Source organism: Palaemon carinicauda, chromosome 4 (genome assembly GCF_036898095.1).
Source record: "Palaemon carinicauda isolate YSFRI2023 chromosome 4, ASM3689809v2, whole genome shotgun sequence".
Classification (NCBI taxonomy): domain Eukaryota; kingdom Metazoa; phylum Arthropoda; class Malacostraca; order Decapoda; family Palaemonidae; genus Palaemon; species Palaemon carinicauda.
This window is the reverse complement of record NC_090728.1, coordinates 191,947,869-191,971,119: the sequence shown is the minus strand read 5'-3', so window position 1 is coordinate 191,971,119 and position 23,251 is coordinate 191,947,869. Positions and strand designations below refer to the sequence as shown.

The 23,251-nt window shown below is 39.9% G+C and overlaps 1 protein-coding gene across 1 annotated transcript in view; it reads right to left on the bottom strand.

Annotated features, from left to right (window-relative positions):
- Nucleotides 1-23,251, bottom strand: part of LOC137640309 (intermembrane lipid transfer protein VPS13A-like) — a 212,029-nt gene that overhangs the window by 154,292 nt on the left and 34,486 nt on the right. The window contains exons 2-4 of the mRNA XM_068372942.1: nt 15,806-16,004; nt 12,384-12,509; nt 7,913-8,060 (exon numbers count right to left, since the gene is read on the bottom strand). Of these exons, the coding sequence (XP_068229043.1) occupies nt 7,913-8,060; nt 12,384-12,509; nt 15,806-15,955 (424 nt within the window). The 5' untranslated portion in view covers nt 15,956-16,004. The remainder of the gene's footprint in view (nt 1-7,912; nt 8,061-12,383; nt 12,510-15,805; nt 16,005-23,251) is intronic.

Below are 23,251 nucleotides of genomic sequence, written 5' to 3'. Positions count from 1 at the left end.
GGATGTCTTGGGGTCCGTGGCCGGACCCCTACATCCCTCTTTCTGTCTCTTTCACTATCCTGGTGCCGGTCCCTTGCTGCCTCCACTGTCGGTGATACCCACCTCCTACCTTGGTGACTTATCCCTTGCCCTCTGGGCCGCCAGTCCTCCGTGTTCCGGGGGACTGCCCCCGGCGCCTAGCCGATGGCCTTCCCTCTTTCCTCATAGCTTCAGTCGTCCGTCCACCGGCCGGCCCCCGGAGTTCCGGCATCCGCTGCCGGCAGTCCGGTTCTGCTATAACCATCCTTGTTCCTGTCACCAAGCCGGCAACCTCCGGCTGCCGGAGCCGCCGCTCACCGCCGGCATGCCGCCGCTGTGCCGGCGGCCGCCACCCTGGTATTACTCTTGACTTCTATATTGTCTTCCCTAATGCCAGAAACTCTGCTGGAGTGGCCTCCGGCGTGCCGGCGGTCTGCCGGAGCCTTCCGGAGGCGTCAAGGCGACTTACACTCCCTTCTACTAGCTATCATCTGATGTTGATAGCCCTACATCGCAAACAGATGGTTTGATTACATAATGGATAGGTATTGCCTTACCGTTCCATTAGTAACCATGCTGTCTTCTTGCATATCACAGATTTCCAGCATGCTACGTGTATCTTAGCACGGCCGGTTACCGGAAACCGTTACCCTATGGGATCTTCTACGTTCCCAATCCTAGGGTCTGAGTGGCCTCAGTCCCAGTTCTATATCCTTGGCAATCCCCACTAGAATTCCCACTGCCTTCACGGCATGCTATGTTGAATTCTGCCCTGTGTCCTCGGTCACAACAAATTGCCTACCGATAAGGTTACGGTAACCGGCCGGGCGGGTTACACGGAGGATGTGTCTATCTCCTTCTTTTCCGCCCACTCTCTGAACGTCACAGTGTTTCTACCACTTAATATTAGGTTAAAGATTAATCATTTAATACTTAACCTTAAAATAGAAGTCATTCTTATGACTCCCCCATACTCACGTCCTCTTTCTCTTACAGGAGGAGTACGTGAAGTGCGACCATGGCTTCTGTGGAGTGAAGCGCCCGCACTTTTATGGGCACACGGCATGTAGGACTCACGCCCTTGTGCAAACAAAAAAGGTGATTTGAAGTTCTGGGACCCACTGAACTGTACGGTCTGCCAGGAACGCCTGGTCGAGGCGTTCAATAACCCTCCCTCAGCGGAGGTTAGGGACGCTTCTCGAGAGAAGCTACGCAAATGGGTGCGTGGCTTCCAAAAGAACGCCACTGGACCGTACCTTGCCACCGAAGACTTGAGGGCCTTACTTTTCCCAAAGGCATCCCCAGACTCTGTGGTCCCCAAGGATCAGATCCCCACCGTCCAGATCACGGTGGAACCCGATGTTGTCATGGCTCAGTCCATGCACGAGTGTTGCCTGGATACCGACAACGCGGAGCGTATGTCGGAAGTGTCGGAGACAACGGAGAGGAACCTCATGGCCGAAGACTTGGACTATGAGTAGGACCAAGTGGAATACGCTGGGTCGGAGCAAGAGGTCGCTCCGCCTTCCACCACCACCCCAACTCCTACACCGACGGAAGTATCACTCCCGTCTACCTCCGCCACCCCGGACCCCATCCCATCCAGCGCCCAGGAGATGTTTCGGATGCTCGAAGCCATCATGGACAAGAAACTCCGTGAGACACACGAATACATCAGGACCATGGGAAGTTCCAAGGAGCCGAAAAGGATTTCGGTTAAGGACCTCCCTGCATGCTCGCACGCCAACCCTTGGAGGTATGCCGAGCATATGCCGATCGCAACGGGCAGGATCTTCATCAGTGAGAAGGTCGGCTCGGTTGTCCTGGAAGAAGTGGAGTTCTTCCCAAGTTTTGAGGCTTACCCGGACTGTTACGTCCGGCTTCGATCCGAACCTGCCTCTAAAGAAGAGACCGAACCTAAGGAGGTGATAGTGTTCGATCTCCCGAATGCCCAGGCTATGATGGCCAACACCCTTAAAAGTAGGGGTTTTACCTGCTCAAAGCTTCCGGCGTTGAGCAAGAAGCACCCTACCTACGTCGCACCTGATGATGCGATCCTCCCCTTCATGGAAAAGGCCTTCGCAGCGGTACACAGGGCAGTGGAAGAAGGGAAACCTTGCCCTGCACTGGGGGAGTGCAGACCCTTCTCCCTGGTCACTCCCCCCGATGCTCGACACTGGAAGGATGTCCAACATACCTTCGTGGTGGGAAAACTAGATCCTGACGTTGCTGGACGTCAGTTTAATGAAGACCTCCCGAAACTTAATGACCATCTCCTTCGTCGGGAACAAGATACGAAAGAAAGGCTTGCCGCATCCATGTCCCTCCAGGTCCAGCTTGACGTCATGGCCGGTGACACTAGAGTCCCCGACCACTACATGGTGCTCGCCAAGACGCATCTGGCGACTGTAGTCAAGGACTTATACAGCTTCATGAAGGCTCGGAGAGCCTGTCGTGAATTCGTGTTTTCAAGTGCCACAGTGAGACACGAACCCCGGAGGCTGATTTCCTCCAACATCTGGGGTAAGCACCTCTTTCCCTCTGATCTGGTGAAAGAGATTACCGACAAGGCCGCCACGGAGAACAAGAACCTTCTTCACAAGTGGGGCATGTCGAAGAAGAGGAAATCCTCTCAGGACGACGGCCCTCAACCTAAGAGGAGATCCTCCAAGCAGGAACCCCAGCAACGTCAACAGAGACGGCAGTTTCCGGGACCCGCTACTCCCCAAGTGGCTGTTCAGCCACAACAGACCTTTCAGCTGGTCACCCAACCGGTCTTGTCCCAATCACCGGTTTTCACCCCTGCCTTTGAGCAACAGACGACTACCTTTCGTCCCAAAGGTAGAGGCTCAAGCAGAGGTGCAGGCAGAGACGCATCTCGCCGTCCCTCCAGAGGCAGAGGAGGAAAGGGAGCTAGCGGCCGAGGTGGTAAACCCTCGGGACACCAGAAGCAATGAAGTGCTTCCGGTGGGAGGAAGACTCCGCCAATTCCAGGATCGTCGGACCTTCGATCCCTGGGCACACAGCATCGTCAACAAGGGTCTATGCTGGAGTTGGACTCAACCACCCCCAACCTTCCAGCAATTCTTCCAACAATCAACCCCCCTTCTGGAAGAATATGTCCTAGATCTCTTGAACAAGAAGGTGATTAGGAGGGTAAAGTCCACCAGGTTCCAAGGGAGACTGTTTTGCGTCCCCAAGAAGGACTCCGACAAGCTCAGAGTCATTCTAGACTTATCCCCCCTCAACAAGTTCATAGTGAACAACAAGTTCAAGATGCTGACTCTTCATCAGATAAGGACCCCTCTGCCTCAGGGTTCGTACACGGTCTCTATAGACCTAGCGGATACCTATTGGTACATTCCAATGAACCACCACGCTTCCTCCTACCTAGGATTTCGACTCCAAAGGAAAAGCTACGCCTTCAGGGCCATGCCCTTCGGCCTCAACGTGGCCCATCGGATCTTCACAAAGCTGGCAGATGCCATCGTGCAACAGCTGCGCCTCCGAGACGTCCAGGTGATGGCCTACCTCGACGACTGGCTAGCCTGGGCTCCATCGCCCGAGGATTGTTTAAAATCCTGCAACAAAGTCACCCAGTTCCTAGAACACCTGGGATTCAAGATAAACGCGAAGAAATCTCGCCTCTCTCCAGCTCAAAGGTTCCAATGGCTAGGAATCCAGTGGAACCTTCAGTCACACCGCCTTTCCATCCCCCAGAAGAAAAGGAAGGAAATAGCAGGGTCTGTCAAGCGACTGCTGAAATCCAAACGGATCTCAAGACGTCAGCAGGAACGAGTTCTAGGCTCTCTACAGTTCGCCTCAGTGACAAACCCAGTGCTACGTGCACAGCTAAAGGATGCCGCGGGAGTCTGGAGACGTTCCGCATCCATCGCTCGAAGAGACCTCAAGAGACGGCTCCCAAACAGACTTTGGCTGCTCCTCAAGCCGTGGTCGGAAGCATAGGCCCTGAAAAGGTCCATTCCTCTTCAACACCCACCTCCATCACTCAACATCCACACGGGTGCTTCGCTGGAGGGTTGGGGAGGTCACTCCCACCAAAAATAGGCTCAAGGCACATGGTCTCCCCTATTCAAGACGTTTCACATCAACATCTTGGAGGCCATGGCGGTCCTTCTAACGCAGAAGAAACTCTCCCCGCCTCCCTCGATCCATATTCGTCTATCCCTAGACAACTTGGTGGTAGTTCGATGTCTCAATCGCCAAGGCTCAAGATCGCCCCCAGATAAATCAGGTGCTTCTGACAATCTTCCGTCTGGCAGAGAAGAAGAAATGGCACCTGTCTGCAGTTCACCTACAAGGATCCCGCAACGTGACGGCGGACGCTCTATCCCGGACAAGTCCGATAGAGTCGGAATGGTCTCTAGACGCAAGATCATTCTCCTTCATCTCTCACCAAGTCCCAGAACTTCAGACCGATCTCTTCGCAACGAGCGACAATAATCAACTTCCTCGATATGTAGCCCCGTCCGAGGACCCCAAGGCAGAAGCAGTGGACGCCATGTCACTGGACTGGAACAGATGGTCCAAGATCTACCTGTTCCCTCCCACCAACCTTCTGCTGAAAGTCCTCTCCAAGCTGAGAACCTTCAAAGGGACAGCGGCCCTAGTGGCTCCCAAGTGGCCCCGGAGCAATTGGTACCCCCTGGTCCTAGAGCTGCAGCCCACGCTGATCCCTCTCCCGGGCCCAGTACTCTCCCAGCAAGTACAGAAGTCGACTGTCTTCGCTTCATCATCGAAAATCAAGGACCTTCATCTCATGATTTTCTCTCCTTAGCCGCGAAGAAAAGGTTTGGGATCTCGAAGAAAAGTCTAGACTTCCTCGAGGAATACAAGACCGAATCCACACGACGGCAATACGAATCATCCTGGAGAAAATGGGTCTCATTCGTCAAGGCAAAAATCCTACAGAAATCACCATTGATTTTTGCATGTCCTTCTTTATTCACCTTCACGGACAGGGCTTGGCAGCCAACACGATTTCTACTTGCAAATCGGCCTTGACTAGACCACTAATGTATGCCTTCCAGATTGATCTGTCCAATGACATCTTCAATAAACTCCATTTTGCCTCCAACTTGGACAATGATTCGTGCCCTCTCAAGGATCTGACACAGAAAGTTATCTTTCTTTTTGCTCTTGCTTCAGGAGTCCGAGTCAGCGAAATAGTGGCATTATCAAGGGACGAGGGCCACATCCTGTTTACAGATTCAGGTGACCTTACCCTCTTCCCGGATCCGACGTTTCTCGCCAAAAACGAATTACCCACCAAAAGATGGGGCCCTTAGAGAATATGCCCCCTGAAAGAAGATGCCTCTCTATGTCCAGTAGAGAGCCTCAAGGTCTATCTTCATAGAACTTCGGACTTTGGTGGAGGCCAACTCTTTAAAGGAGAAACTTCGGACAGCGACCTGTCACTGAAACAACTAAGAGCGAAAATCACCTACTTCATTCGCAGAGCGGATCCTGACAGTTCACCCGCCGGTCACGATCCTAGAAAAGTTGCATCGTCTCTGAATTTCTGTCAGAGTATGGATTTCGAAAGTCTTAAGAGTTTCACAGGCTGGAAATCCTCGCGTGTTTTCTTCAAACATTATGCGAAACAAGTGCACGAAGTCAAACATTTTGTGGTAGCCGCAGGTAGTGTTATGAAACCTGCACCTAACTCTGCATAGAACAGTGAGTTACTTGGGACTCTAACTCCTCGGGTGCCTATGTTGACCCTCGCGTGATACGTAGTGATTTCAAAAACACTTAGTGCTTTTTCATAGACTGTTCTTCTCCCAGGTGAAATGTCATAGTCGTCACATGAGTGCCACATGCCTAGAGCATGATTTGTTTTATTTTAATAGACTGACGTTCCTCTGGAACGAGTGCCTACTAATAATTTGAAATTCCCTTTCAGATTCAAGAGCAAGTCTTTCATGACTATGTAAATTATAATTTATAGTAAATAACTTTTATAATTTTATTGCATTTCCTTAACATGTTCTGCAATTGTGAAATAAAATTTCTATTTTATTACTTGTGCGTCTCAATCCGCTCCTACTTATACTATGAAATACATGACTGTCATAGTTTTATTATCCCCTTCCTCTTATGTCAATGAAGATGACTAAGGGTTCAACCCTTATCATATACTCACTTCTGCAATGTAATATTCCTACACGAATACTTACTTACATCATACCTTAGAGACCAGACGACTCTCTATTCACATACAGTGCCTAACCACCACTTGTCTGCCTTTGTGAATGTTCCTATATGAATGCCAACCATTCAGTCTTGTCTCCGAGTTCTTCATGTTCTCCCAGCAAGGTGAGTAGCCCTTCGATGACCACTTTGATCTTCGGCATGGTCCGTTGGGACTTCGCTGCCAGGGGGGGCAGGAAGTTTCTTCCCATCGGTTCTCCTATTGAGGTTACTATGCTTATCCTGTCAAAGCCCTAGGCACTTACACTACAAGGGGAATATCTACCACGATACATTGATTCTCTGGTACTCTTCCATCAGGACGCCATGGTTTGAGCCCAAAAAACGGATTTTGAGCGAAGCGAAAAATCTATTTTTGGGTGAGATAGCCATGGCGTCCTGATGGACCCTCCCTGCTACTTCGTTCAGTTTGTCAGGTCCCACCCTGCGCTGCTGTATCATGGTGATCGGCAAGCAACTGGCTTCAGGATGAGGACGGACGTGACGTCATTTAGCAATAGCGCCCGTTTGTTTACGTCTCGAGTACCAAAAGTAGCCACGGACGAGATTAGCTGTGGAACAGCTCCCCAGCTATTCTCCGTCCCTCCATATCGAAGTGTTAACTCTGTATGGGGTGCAGATAGCTATGTGGCGCGTTAATACATGCGTCCCCTGTTGATATACGATGTCTTAAAGGGAAACCTTTAGGATACTCGCTCCAGAAGTTAGAATTCTGTGATAACCTGTGGTTAAATTCTCTGGGAATATCTTAGTAGTTATATACCCAAGGAAGCTACCAAAAAGGAACCTTCCATCAGGACGCCATGGCTATCTCACCCAAAAATAGATTTTTCGCTTCGCTCAAAATCCGTTGCTTATGCAGTATATATATAATATATATATATATATATATATATATATATATATATATATATATATATATATTCTCATTTTTTCATATTTTGTAATAAATCAATATATTGATAATGACTTTGTTGCCCGAGTTACGAAATCATACAAACACACAGTTTCTGAATATGACCTTGGAAAAAACGTTTGTTTGATGATTGCAGTATTACCAATTTGCAGAAAAGTAACTAGACCTAGAATCACATAAACAGTAGCAAAATTATTCCACATAAAAGAATGTCTAGATTTCCTTAATCAATTATTACATTTTGTGTGAAAATTTGTAGGCTATATGAGGAATTTTGGAAATATTACTAAAATTTTACCGTTAACAAAATTTTATGAACCTTTGGCAACGCTGCTTTCATGTAAACAACACTTGAAACACCAAACACTGACTAAACGTGTAGTTGTGGTGGAAACTACGACTGGTTTAGTGGTTTCTTATATGAATATGTAATAAAATTGGGATAATCGGCATATAGATAATTAATATTAACTTAGACATTTCATAATGCATCCAAAATAAGAAAAGTTACTGTGCAAGACAATAATCACGCTAGAGTCGCTTTACTAGGGATTTGTGCAAGAAGTTTTTAAAATACTCAATTTCTTTATATATATATATATATATATATATATATATATATATATATATATATATATATATATATATATATATATATACAGGAACAAGTAAAAATACTGACACGACATACAGTCTCTTAGCTCATGAGGACATAAGCCCACTAGAGGAAAACGTAACACTTACCCCAAAGAGTTGACGTATCCTGGGCACTGTCTATGGGCATGGGGTCGGGAAAGAGGTAAGCCAGGGTTTGCCTTTTCCTCGCTCGTTCCAGATCCTTTTCCCTTTCTTCATTATATGCAACAACAGGAGTAGCGAGAATGAATACGTCCTGAAAATGGGAGATGTTTTATATTAATTATTCAATACTTATGTGGTTTGTTTGTTTCCGTATTTTCTTCCCTCTCTGGGCTATTTTTCTCTGCTGGAGTCCTTGGGGTTATAGCATCCTGCTTTCCCAACTAGGGTTGTAGTTTACCTAGTAGTAGTAATAATAATAATAAGAAGAAGAAGAAGAAGAAGAAGAATTTTGATAAAAAAAATATATATTTTCAATAATAATAACAATAATAATAATAATAACAATAATAATAATAATAATAATAATAATAATAATAATTTAATAATAATAATAATATTAATAATAATAATAACAATAATAATTATAATAATAATAATAATTTTGATAAAAATTATATCTTTTAAATAATAACAACAACAACAACAACAGCAACAACAACATTTTCCAAGAAATGAATACAAAATTGGAGAAAAAGATTCAACATTTTACAGGCAAAGGTCGTTTAAACCAAGCTTTTGGAGAGGGAGATATATGAAGCGATAAGAGATGAATAAAATAAATTGTGAATGATGTGTTGAATTGACACCTTACCTACAATATACAACCTAAATAAATATATTAATTTTCCCGCTCTAAAATTACTTAAAGGTTTAAAGGGCGCTCATGAATGGCAGAGGTAAGGGACAGTGACATTGCCCTATCGAGCAGGACGATGCCCTAGAGACTGACCATATATACCATATGATCTGCGCCCAAGCCCCGTCTCTATCCAAGCTTGAACCAGGGAGGGCCAGGCAATGGCTGCTAATGACCTAGCTAATAGAACTATAGGCTCCTCCAAAAGCCCAATCCTTAGCTCACAAGGATGGTGAGGTTGTAGCGATCAAAGTAACTAACGAGTTTGAGTGGTACTCGAACCCCAGTCTGGCGTTCACCAGTCAGGGACGCTACCACATCGGCTACCACAACACTATAATGCAAGTCTATTGGATGTCATAACTAAAGTAAAACAATAGACAAACTTGCTAATTATAATTAATCCATGAAAAATTCCATTCCAATATATTAAATACATTCCAAAAAACTTGCCAATTATAATTAATCCATGAAAAAATCCATTCAAATATATTAACTACATTCTAAAAAACTTGCTAATTATAATTAATACATGAAAAATTCCATTCCAATATATTAACTACATCCTAAAACCCAAAAATAGATTAATTTTCCTGTTCTAAAAATACCAAACCAACAAATGCAACTATTTCTAGTCCACTGCAGGACAAAGGCCTCAGACATGTCAATTCATGTCTGGGTTTTGGTCAGTTTTCATCGCCACACCGGCCACTGCGGATCGGTGATGGTGGGGAGTTTAGTCTGACCGCTCACAGCAAACCTACCTAGAATGGGTGGTCCCTGACTAGTACAACTTTGCTGATCATGGCGATTCTCAAACCCTTCCACCACGTACAGATATCCACTCCATTATATTAAACAGGTCTAATAAAAGCGTATCAGGTGTCTGTCAAAGCTAAATTAGAATAAACAAACTTGGGAACTGTAAATAAACCATGAAAAATTCTATTGCATTAAATGAAATGCATGAGACCTAAATATTTAGTTTTTACCCTTACAATAGTCACAGCAGATATTCCGGGCGAAATAAACCCCACCCACTGATGACGTCATAGCCAATCAAGTCTCCCAAGCCCCACCCCCTGATGACGTCATAGCCAATTATGTCTCCCAAGCCCCACCCCCTGATAACATCAAAGCCAATCATGTTGGGAGCTACATCCCCTGATGACGTCATAGCCAATCATGTCTCCCAAGCCCCACCCCCTGATGACGTCATAGCCAGTCATGTCTCCCAAGCCCTATCCTCTGATGATGTCATAACCAATTATGTCTTCCAAACCCCTCCCCCTGATGATGTCATAGCCAATTCTGTCTCCCAAGCCCCACCCCCTGATGACATCATAGCCAGTCATGTCTCCCAAGCCCCACCCCCTGATGACGTCATAGCCAATCATGTTGTAAGCCCCACCCCTTGATGACGTCATAGCCAATCATGTCTTCCAAACCCCACCCCCTGATGATGTCATAGCCAGTCATGTCTTCCAAACCCCACCCCCTGATGACATCATATCTAGTCATTTCTCCCAAGACCCACCCTCTGATGATGTCATAACCAATTATGTCTTCCAAACCCCACCCCCTGATGACATCATAGCCAATCATGTCTCCCAAGCCCCACCCACTGATGACATCACAGTCAATCATGTTGTAAGCCACATCCCCTGATGATGTCATAGCCAATTATGTCTCCCAAGCCCCAGCCCCTGATGACGTCACAGCCAATCATGTTGTAAGCCCCACCCCCTGATGACGTCATAGCCAATCATGTCTCCCGAGCCCCACCCCCTGATGACGTCATAGCCAATCATGTCTCCCAAGCCCCACCCCCTGATGATGTCATAGCCAATCATGTCTCCAAAGCCCTCCCCCTGATGATGTCATAGCCAATCATGTCTCCAAAGCCCTCCCCCTGATGATGTCATAGCCAATCATGTTGTAAGCCCCACCCCCTGATGACGTCATAGCCAATCATGTCTCCAAAGCCCCACCCCCTGATGACGTCATAGCCAATCATGTCTCCCAAGCCCCACCCCCTGATGATGTCATAGCCAATCATGTCTCCAAAGCCCCACCCCCTGATGACGTCATAGCCAATCATGTCTCCCAAGCCCCACCCCCTGATGATGTCATAGCCAATCATGTCTCCAAAGTCCTCCCCCTGGATGATGTCATAGCCAATCATGTTGTAAGCCCAACCCACTGATGACGTCATAGCCAATCATGTCTCCCAAGCCCCACCCCCTGATGACATCATAGCCAATCATGTCTCCCAAGCCCCACCCCCTGATGATGTCATAGCCAATCATGTCTCCAAAGCCCTCCCCCTGATGATGTCATAGCCGATCATGTTGTAAGCCCCACCCCCTGATGCCGTCATAGCCAATCATGTCTCCCAAGCCCCACCCCCTGATGAAGTCATAGCCAATCATGTCTCCCAAGCCCCACCCCTGATGACGTCATAGCCAATCATGTCTCCCAAGCCCCACCCCCTGATGATGTCATAGCCAATCATGTCTCCAAAGCCCTCCCCCTGATGATGTCATAGCCAATCATGTTGTAAGCCCCACCCCCTGATAACGTCATAGCCAATCATGTTGTAAGCCCCACCCCCTGATGACGTCATAGCCAATCATGTCTCCCAAGCCCCACCCCCTGATGACGTCATAGCCAATCATGTCTCCCAAGCCCCACCCCCTGATGATGTCATAGCCAATCATGTCTCCAAAGCCCTCCCCCTGATGATGTCATAGCCAATCATGTCTCCAAAGCCCTCCCCCTGATGATGTCATAGCCAATCATGTTGTAAGCCCCACCCCCTGATGACGTCATAGCCAATCATGTCTCCAAAGCCCCACCCCCTGATGACGTCATACCCAATCATGTCTCCCAAGCCCCACCCCCTGATGATGTCATAGCCAATCATGTCTCCAAAGCCCTCCCCCTGATGATGTCATAGCCAATCATGTTGTAAGCCCCACCCCCTGATGACGTCATAGGCAATCATGTTGAAAACCACATCCACAGGTGATGTCATAGCCAATCATGTTGTCTATCACATTAACAGCAGTCACAACACATCCCCTTAGAGTGATTATAAGTTAATATAGTTTGAAATTTGTAAGGGGATGTATTGTGACTGCTGCTGTTACAAGTCCTATAACAGATTTGGTCAACCAAATAAATAGCATTAAAAACTAGAGGGGCACTCGGTAGAGCACATACCTCCGCTGCGGAAGCTCATTTTATCAACCTTTTGCTTGACCTTTGACCTTAACATGTATAAATTGGCATGGATTTTCACATACTCAAATATGACCCAAGTTTGAAGTCTCTGTGACAACGATGTCCAAACTTATGGTTGATTACGTGAATTGGATATTTTACTTGACCATGACCTTGACCTTCCAAAATTTATTTATTACCAGCTTCTTACATTTTACCAAAGGTTAATTTCTTGCAATTTTCATTACACTACGATTAAAACTGTGACCAGGAAGATGTTCATATTGGATATTTTACTTGACCGTGACCTTGACCCTCCATAATTTACTCATTACCAGCTTTTTACGTAAGTTAATCCCTGCAAGTTTCATTACTCTACGATTAAAATTGTGGCCAGGAAGCTGTTCACAAACAGACAAACACACAAACAGGGGGGTAAAACATAACCTCCTTCCAACTTCGATCCAGAAGAAAGACCAAGTTTAAACTTACCTCAATATTGATAACCACAGGCTGAGTGAAAAAGCTGCTATACGGTATGGTGAGAGATACTCTGCCAATAATGCCTTTCTTGACCTCAATGGGCAGCGGACTTCCATAGTATATGTCCAGGAAAGACTGGGAAAAGAGAGGACAATGCTACTGTAATTTGTAATGCTTGTACTGATTAATGAAAGTACTTAATAGTAATATAGCTGTTGATAGGAGATAATACTGTGGTTGATGAAATCTATAGTTTACAGTTTATTAAAAAATGCTAGGGTTAATGAAATTTATAGTTTACAGTTTATAGAAAAATTCTAAGTTAATTAAATTTATTGTTTACAGTTTATCAATAATATGTAAGGGTTATGAAATTTAGAGTTTACAGTTTATCAAAAAATGCTGGGGTTAATGAAATTTACTGTTTAGTTTATAAAAAAAAAATCTAGGATTAATGAATTGAATTATTTAGTTCATTAAAAATACTAGCGTTAGTCAAATCTACTGTTTAATGGGTTTTTTTTTTTATAACTAGAGTTAATGAAATTTATTGTTTACAGTTTATCCAAAAATAATACTAGGGTTAATGAAATATATTGTTTAGAGTTTATAAAAATACTAAGGTTAATGAAATATATTGGTTACATTTTACATAAAATACTATGGTTAATAAAATTTATTGTTTATAGTTTTTCACAAAAATACTTGGGCAAATAAAATTTATTGTTTAGAAATTATTAAAAAAGTTGGTTAAAGAAATCTAATTCTATATTTTATCAAAATTATATTTTTCATAAAAAAATCAAATCAATATAACATATTTTTTTTAACAATCCCAAATTGCGTTAAGAATAATCCCAGGCAAATTTCCTTTATAAGATTAATACCAGGATTTCTAGTGACGTATTCTGTATAGAAAATCCATCACTCATTAATAAATCCTATTGTCAAAAAAGAAGCAAGTATTAATAAGTGTCAAAATGCTTTCAAAAATTATAAGGATAGAAAAGACTTTAGCTAGGGTAAGCAGCTCTTCTAGGACACTCCAAAATGAAACCATTGTTCTCTAGTCTTAGGTAGTGCCATAGCCTCTGTACCAGATCTACCACTGTCTTGGGTTAGAGTTCTCTTGCTTGAGGGTACACTTCTAGCACACTGTTCTATCTTGTTTCTCTTCCTCTTGTTTTGCTATATATATATATATATGTATATATATATATATATATATATATATATATATATATATAAATATATATATATATATATATATATATATATATATATATATATATATATATTTATATATATATATATATATAACAAAAAATATTTATTTTAATGTTACTCTTCTTAAAATATTTTATTTTCCTTTTTTTTTCTTTCCTCACTGAGCTATTTTCCCTGTTGGAGCCCCTGGGCTTATAGCATCCTGCTTTTCTAACTAGGGTTGTAGTTTAGCAAGTAATAATAATAATAATAATAATAATAATAATAATAATAATGATAATAATAAACAAAAATACCAACTTTCACACAACAGATAGCACATTTTCAGCTCTACATATATATATAAATATATATATATATATATATATATATATATATATATGTATATATATATATATATATGTATATATGTATATATATATATATATATATATATATACACATATATATATATATATATATATATAAATGTCCAATTGGGACTTTCTTTGTCAATCTATAATATACTAACAACTCTCAATTTTTCTATAATATACTCCCAAGTTTCTTTACTTAGGTAATATATATAGTTGCCTTTATAGCTTTTTTTATACATTTCACATAAAAACCAAATACTGATCATGCACTTAACATTGCTAATGCTGTATAAACAAACGCATAGGCCTATATATATATATATATATATATATATATATATATATATATATATATATATACATATATATATATATATATATATATATATATATATATATATATATATATTCTACCTAAGTTCCTCAGCTATCTAAAATAGAACATAAAAATGACTGAACATATAACTATCTCGAAGGAAAGGTGGGGAAAGTGTCTGCCAATTCCTTACTCTAGAATTAAAAGTTAATGGAATTCTAGTAATAATATTTACGTATTCTTAGCTACTGAACTTTTAAAACGCAGGTATATAATATTAAACTAGAGGGGCACTCAGTAGAGCGCAGACCTCCGCCGCGGCAGCTTATGCTTGACCTTTGACATTTACATGTATTAATTGGCGTGGATTTTCATACACTCAAATCTGAACCAAGTTTGAAGTCTCTGTGACAAAGATGTCCAAACTTATGGCTAAGTGAATTTGACATTTTGCTTTACCGTGACCTTGACCTTTGACCTTGAACTTCCAAAATTTAATCATTTCCACCTATTTACATAACAGTTAATCCCTGCAAGTTTCATTACTCTACGATATAATCTGTGGCCAGGAAGCTGTTCACAAACACACATACACACAAACAAACACACAAACAGGGGGTAAAACATAACCTCCTTCCAACTTTGTTGGCGGAGGTAATTAGAGACCTTAGTTATTCTTAAAGTATTCTCATTAGAGATTGGTTTAGGCCTATCTTTCCCTGCTTCTATCTTTCTAGTGTTCTATTTTGGTTAGGCCTATCTTTCCCTTCTTCTATCTTTCTAGTGTTCCTAAACCTATCTTTCCCTGCTTCTATCTTTCTAGTATTCTATTTTGGTTAGGCCTATCTTTCCCTGCTTCTATCTTTCTATTTTTCTATTGAGGTCTGTCTTGAATGGTGAAAACTGAAAATAGTCTTTACGAGAAAGTGTATAGACTATTAAAGTAAAAAAATCATATAATAAAAGAGAAATTAACACTTAACCCAAATAGGTATCGTACGTGTTCTATCAACATTAGCACGAACGAATCATCCACAAGGGTTGATATTAAGTCTAGAGAATTTACAGTTACAAGATGTTATCGTTTATATATAAAGTTGAAAATATTCAGAGCAAACAATAAAAAAATAAAAAACAACAGTGACTATATTCTACCCCACTAGAACAGCTAATTCTCAGGATAAAGTTAAACCATAAAGATTGAGTAAAATGAAACTTATGGTAAATGTCATGGGGAACGAGTTACTAAATCTACGGTGTTCGCACATACATTTTGAATGGTTTAATGGTTAGATATGTTAGCAAGAGAAATTATTGATTAGAATTTAAGACATTTAAACTAAGAAAACATTTCTAGTTCAGTTGTTTACCCATAAATCCGTGGACTCTTACACTTTATATATATTGATATAAAAAGACGGATAAAAACAGAAAAAACAAATCAGATAATTTAGAGTTTTTAGACCACATCATCACCAGCTTCACTCCGGAGTAATTGAGTCAAAATCTAACACCCCCCTTCAGGGACTCACCAAGGCATCGTGTCGGATCTTGAGGTTTGTGAGGTTGACCTGGCCCGACAGAAGAGCATCGTTGACCTCCTGGGTGTTGAGATCTTCCAGATACTGACCGAAGAATCGATTGACGAGACCTGCTACGACTTTCTTCGCCAGCCACTCCATCACGCGGGTCTCCTCCACCTGATCACCACATCACAAAAGTCGTTCGCGTCTGGAAGAGAAATGGATGAAGTTGATTCAAGTTCATTTAAAAAGTAAAATATTCTTAGAAAAGTAACAACTACGTATTAAGGATGACCTTCGATCAAAGGGGTTAACCGGTGATGAAGTGTGGGACAGAGGTAGATGGAGAACGCTGGCCAGAAACATCGACCCCACATGAAGGTGGGAAAAGATGCAGAAGAAGAAGAAGAAGAACAACAACAACAACAACAACAACAACAACAACTAATTTCATGTTTCTATGTTGAACAGGCTGACATACGTCTCTTTTATAGTTTATATAGGACATACCTGTTTTGATGTTGTCACTGTTTTTAAAATATTTTGTTGTTAATTTTTTCTCATATCTTTTGTCAATTTCTTTATTTCCTTTCCTCACCGGGCTATATTTTCCTTGTTGGAGCCCTTGGGTTTATAGTATCCTGCTTTTCCAACTAGGGCTGTAGCTTAGCATGTAATAATAATAATAATAATAATAATAATAATAATAATAATAATATCATGCTTTTCAACTAGAGTTGTATCTTAGCTAGTAATAATAATAATAATAATAACAATAATAATAATAATAATAATAATAATAATAATAACATCATGTTTTTCAACTAGAGTTGTATCTTAGCTAATAATAATAATAATAATAATAATAATAATAATAATAATAATAAATTGCCGCTACATATAAGTATAAGTAAAACAAAACAACTATATAACATAAAAACATAAAAGAAAACACCTAAAAGATAAAACGAGATGATAAGGACAATGTTGATCTTAAAAAAGAAAAATATTGATAGAAGACATACCAAGATACGACTTAAAAAGAAAATATTGACATCCTCGCCACACACAACAACAGGGAACTGAGAGTTTTATGATGAATGTCTTATCGGAGAAGGGAAGGGACTTATCGAAGTGAGATTAGTTTGTTAACACGATAGATAAGATGATAAGAATAAGTTGTTTATTGTTTTCGTCTGACAATTAAACTTCTGCTAATTAATTGTGGCTTTGTTTTGAATATACAGTACAATTTGTTTTGAGTATACAGTAACATTTGTTTTGAATATACAGTACAATTTGTTTTGAGTATACAGTAACATTTGTTTTGAATATACAGTACAATTTGTTTTGAGTATACAGTAACATTTGTTTTGAATATACAGTACAATTTGTTTTGAGTATACAGTAACATTTGTTTTGAATATACAGTACAATTTGTTTTGAGTATACAGTAACATTTGTTTTGAATATACAGTACAATTTGTTTTGAGTATACAGTAACATTTGTTTTGAATATACTGTAACTGTAACTTTTATTTTATATACAGTAACATTTGTTTTGGATATACAGTAACATTTGTTTTCAGTATACAATAACATTTGTTTTGAATATACAGTAACATTTGTTTTGAATATACTGTAACATTTGTTTTGAGTATACTGTAACTGTAACATTTGTTTTATATACAGTAACATTTGTTTTGGATATACAGTAACATTTGTTTTCAGTATACAATAACATTTGTTTTGAATATACAGTAACATTTGTTTTGAATATACTGTAACATTTGTTTTGAGTATACTGTAACTGTAACATTTGTTTTATATACAGTAACATTTGTTTTGGATATACAGCAACATTTGTTTTGAATATACAATAACATTTGTTTTGAGTATAAAATAACATTTGTTTTGAATATACTGTAACATTTGTTTTGAATATACTGTAACTGTAACATTTGTTTTGAGTATACAGTAAAAAAATTTTGAATATACTGTAACTGTAATATTTGTTGTGAATATACAGTAACATTTATTTTGAATATACAGCAACATTTGTTTTGAATATACAATAACATTTGTTTTGAATGTACAGTAACATTTGTTTTGAATATATAGCAACATTCGTTTTGAATATACAATAACATTTGTTTTGAATATACAGTAACATTTGTTTTGAATGTACAGTAACATTTGTTTTGAATATACAATAACATTTGTTTTGAATATTCAGTACCATTTGTTTTGAATATACAATAACATTTGTTTTGAATATACAGTAACATTTGTTTTGAATATACAATAAGATTTGTTTTGAATATACAATAAGATTTGTTTTGAATATACAATAACATTCAACTAAAGTCTACGGATAGCGAACCCCCATTTTCATATGGCTGACTATAGAAGGTGAAAAGTGTAATGTTGGTCCAGAATTTCCAGAACTTAATGGAGTCGTCCATGACAGAAGATCTATCTGTGGTGAAAATTTCGTCAAATCCGTCGAGTAGTTTTGACGTAATCTTGTCCACAGACATACAAACAAATAAATGAATAAGCCGTCTCGACTTTATAACCTCCTTGGCGGAGATAATAACCTATCATAACAATGACACCTATCTTTGTCTCTCAGAGGTAATAACCTTTCATAACAATGACTCCCATCTTTGTCTCTCAGAGGTAATAACCTATCATAACAATGACTCCCATCTTTGACTCTCAGAGGTAATAACCTTTCATAACAATGACTCCCATCTTTGTCTCTCAGAGGTAATAGCCTATCATAACAATGACTCCCATCTTTGACTCTCAGAGGTAATAACCTTTCATATTAATGATTCCCATCTTTGTTTCTCAGAGGTAATAACCTATCATAACAATGACACCTATCTTTGTCTCTCAGAGGTAATAACCTTTCATAACAATGACTCCCATCTTTGTCTCTCAGAGGTAATAACCTATCATAACAATGACACCTATCTTTGTCTCTCAGAGGTAATAACCTTTCATAACAATGACACCTATCTTTGTCTCTCAGAGGTAATAACCTTTCATAACAATGACTCCCATCTTTGTCTCTCAGAGGTAATAACCTTTCATAACAATGACTCCCATCTTTGTCTCTCAGAGGTAATAACCTTTCATAACAATGACACCTATCTTTGTCTCTCAGAGGTAATAACCTTTCATAACAATGACACCCATCTTTGTCTCTCAGAGGTAATAACCTTTCATAATAATGACTCCCATCTTTGTCTCTCAGAGGTAATAACCTTTCATAACAATGACTCCCATCTTTGTCTCTCAGAGGTAATAACCTATCATAACAATGACACCTATCTTTGTCTCTCAGAGGTAATAACCTTTCATAACAATGACACCTATCTTTGTCTCTCAGAGGTAATAACCTTTCATAACAATGACTCCCATCTTTGTCTCTCAGAGGTAATAACCTATCATAACAATGACACCTATCTTTGTCTCTCAGAGGTAATAACCTTTCATAACAATGACTCCCATCTTTGTCTCTCAGAGGTAATAACCTATCATAACAATGACACCTATCTTTGTCTCTCAGAGGTAATAACCTTTCATAACAATGACTCCCATCTTTGTCTCTCAGAGGTAATAACCTTTCATATTAATGACTCCCATCTTTGTTTCTCAGAGGTAATAACCTATCATAACAATGACACCTATCTTTGTCTCTCAGAGGTAATAACCTTTCATAACAATGACTCCCATCTTTGACTCTCAGAGGTAATAACCTTTCATATTAATGACTCCCATCTTTGTCTCTCAGAGGTAATAACCTATCATAACAATGACACCTATCTTTGTCTCTCAGAGGTAATAACCTTTCATAACAATGACTCCCATCTTTGTCTCTCAGAGGTAATAACCTATCATAACAATGACACCTATCTTTGTCTCTCAGAGGTAATAACCTTTCATAACAATGACTCCCATCTTTGTCTCTCAGAGGTAATAACCTATCATAACAATGACACCTATCTTTGTCTCTCAGAGGTAATAACCTTTCATAACAATGACTCCCATCTTTGTCTCTCAGAGGTAATAACCTATCATAACAATGACACCTATCTTTGTCTCTCAGAGGTAATAACCTTTCATAACAATGACTCCCATCTTTGTCTCTCACAGGTAATAACCTTTCATAACAATGACTCCCATCTTTGTCTCTCAGAGGTAATAACCTATCATAACAATGACACCCATCTTTGTCTCTCAGAGGTAATAACCTTTCATAACAATGACTCCCATCTTTGTCTCTCAGAGGTAATAACCTATCATAACAATGACACCTATCTTTGTCTCTCAGAGGTAATAACCTTTCATAACAATGACTCCCATCTTTGTCTCTCAGAGGTAATAACCTATCATAACAATGACACCTATCTTTGTCTCTCAGAGGTAATAACCTTTCATAACAATGACTCCCATCTTTGTCTCTCAGAGGTAATAACCTATCATAACAATGACACCTATCTTTGTCTCTCAGAGGTAATAACCTTTCATAACAATGACTCCCATCTTTGTCTCTCAGAGGTAATAACCTTTCATAACAATGACTCCCATCTTTGTCTCTCAGAGGTAATAACCTATCATAACAATGACACCTATCTTTGTCTCTCAGAGGTAATAACCTTTCATAACAATGACTCCCATCTTTGTCTCTCAGAGGTAATAACCTATCATAACAATGACACCTATCTTTGTCTCTCAGAGGTAATAACCTTTCATAACAATGACACCCATCTTTGTCTCTCAGAGGTAATAACCTTTCATAACAATGACTCCCATCTTTGTCTCTCAGAGGTAATAACCTATCATAACAATGACACCCATCTTTGTCTCTCAGAGGTAATAACCTTTCATAACAATGACTCCCATCTTTGTCTCTCAGAGGTAATAACCTTTCATAACAATGACTCCCATCTTTGTCTCTCAGAAGTAATAACCTATCATAACAATGACTCCCATCTTTGTCTCTCAGAAGTAATAACCTTTCATAACAATGACTCCCATCTTTGTCTCTCAGAAGTAATAACCTATCATAACAATGACACCCATCTTTGTCTCTCAGAAGTAATAACCTTTCATAACAATGACACCCATCTTTGTCTCTCAGAGGTAATAACCTTTCATAACAATGACTCCCATCTTTGTCTCTCAGAAGTAATAACCTATCATAACAATGACACCTATCTTTGTCTCTCAGAGGTAATAACCTTTCATAACAATGACTCCCATCTTTGTCTCTCAGAGGTAATAACCTTTCATAACAATGACTCCCATCTTTGTCTCTCAGAGGTAATAACCTTTCATAACAATGACACCCATCTTTGTCTCTCAGAGGTAATAACCTTTCATAACAATGACTCCCATCTTTGTCTCTCAGAGGTAATAACCTTTCATAACAATGACTCCCATCTTTGTCTCTCAGAGGTAATAACCTTTCATAACAATGACTCCCATCTTTGTCTCTCAGAGTAATAACCTTCATAACAATGACTCCCATCTTTGTCTCTCAGAGGTAATAACCTTTCATAACAATGACTCCATCTTTGTCTCTCAGAGGTAATAACCTTTCACAACAATGACTCCCATCTCTGTCTCGCAGAGGTAATAACCTTTCATAATGACTCCCATCTTTGTCTCTAACTCCTGATCACTGAAATATCATCTTTTTTCCCTTGTCTGCATTCAGTTCCAGATTCATTTGAAGAGAAGGCTCACCAAAATGCCCGTCGGACATATACAACTCCATTGTGGTGCGAAATCACAGCAGTATCCTCCCCAGTAAACAGCTTAAACTCACGCTTCGAGGTAGGGATCGATCTGTCACCATGCGAATGCAAGGCGAACGCATTACCACTGTACTAGCAAGGATACAAAAGAAGGCATACGGATTAGGCCTCCTATTTTAGAGTCTGTGGTTCGAATCCCAGAGACAGAAGTAAGAATCTATTTTCGTCAAGGTGTTAAAACTCTTATACAGTTGGGACAAGAGTGATAACGTGATTCTTCATATTCTTATAATCGTCATCATCATCATCATCATTATCATCATAATCATCATCATCTCCTACGCCTACTGACGCAAAGAGCCTCCATTAGATTTCGCCAGTCGTCTCTATCTTGAGTTTTTAAATTTCTTCTCCATTCATCATCAATTTCAAGCTTCATAGTCCTCATCCATGTAGACCTGGGTCTTCCAACTTATCTAGTGCCTTGAGGAGCCCAGCTGAACGTTTGGTGAGCTAATCTCTCTTTGCGAGGGCGAAGAGCATGGCCAAACCATCTCCATCTACCCCTCACCATGATGAGATTCTTATAATAGATGAAATCTATTTCAGTTTTTCATCATCGTCAATCGTGAATGAATCAAATTAATATACTGACGTAAGCACCCTTTACTAAATCAATTGGTCTATTCTTTAAGATCTGTGGTTCTTGAAGAATATAGTGTCTAAAACTATTCTTAGGATAAGCTTACACTTACCCCAAAATTCTTACATACGTATTCTTACGAACTTATATACCCATTCTTACGACAAGCTTTTCCACTTAGGACAATCAACAAAACTCTTCTTGGTTATTTATATTTACACATTCTTACGTATTCTTAAGAACTTTTAAACCCATTCTTACGAGCTTTCACACTTACGATTATCAACAAAACCCTTTCTTCTATACTCAATTTTTCTTAATGAGGCACATTTGCGCTGACTCGAGACGGTGCCCTTTTAGCTCTTTAAAGTTTCCCGCTCTCTGATTGTTAGAATTATCTTGTCCAACCAATTAGCGATCAGAAAACTTTTCCAAGCTAAAAGGGCACCCCTGCGAGTTGGTGCAAATCTGCCTCACTAATGAATGAATGATTTAAAGTTTTCAGGCATCCTGACACCTGCCTCACTAAAAAGAATTAACTATAGGTTATCTATATTTGCCTATTCTTACATATTCTTACAAACTTTTATATTATTGATCTCATCATCATCTCCTTCTCTTACGCCTATTGATGCAAAGGGCCTTGGTTAGATTCCCCCAGTCTTCTCTATTATAGTTCTACATCCATTTTATTCTTCAATATCAGTGTGCTTGCCTTGCTAATCGTGTGAACGATAAAAGCATTGCTTTGCTTGCAATATTCTCATCATCACACACACACACACACCAAGAGTTATTCACATCAGAATAAAAGTTGATTTAGAATAGCATCAACACGAACGAACGAACAAATGATCAATATGATATGAGTATTTTGATGTTCATTATGACTCATGTCATTTGATTTATAAATGTCATGGGCAGATGATTCAATGCTTTGTAAGGGCGCATAAGTTAACAAGAGGTGGTGTGTATATATACAGTATAAGGAAGATCTGTTAGAATATGAGACCTAATTGCAAAGTTGACTATGGTATT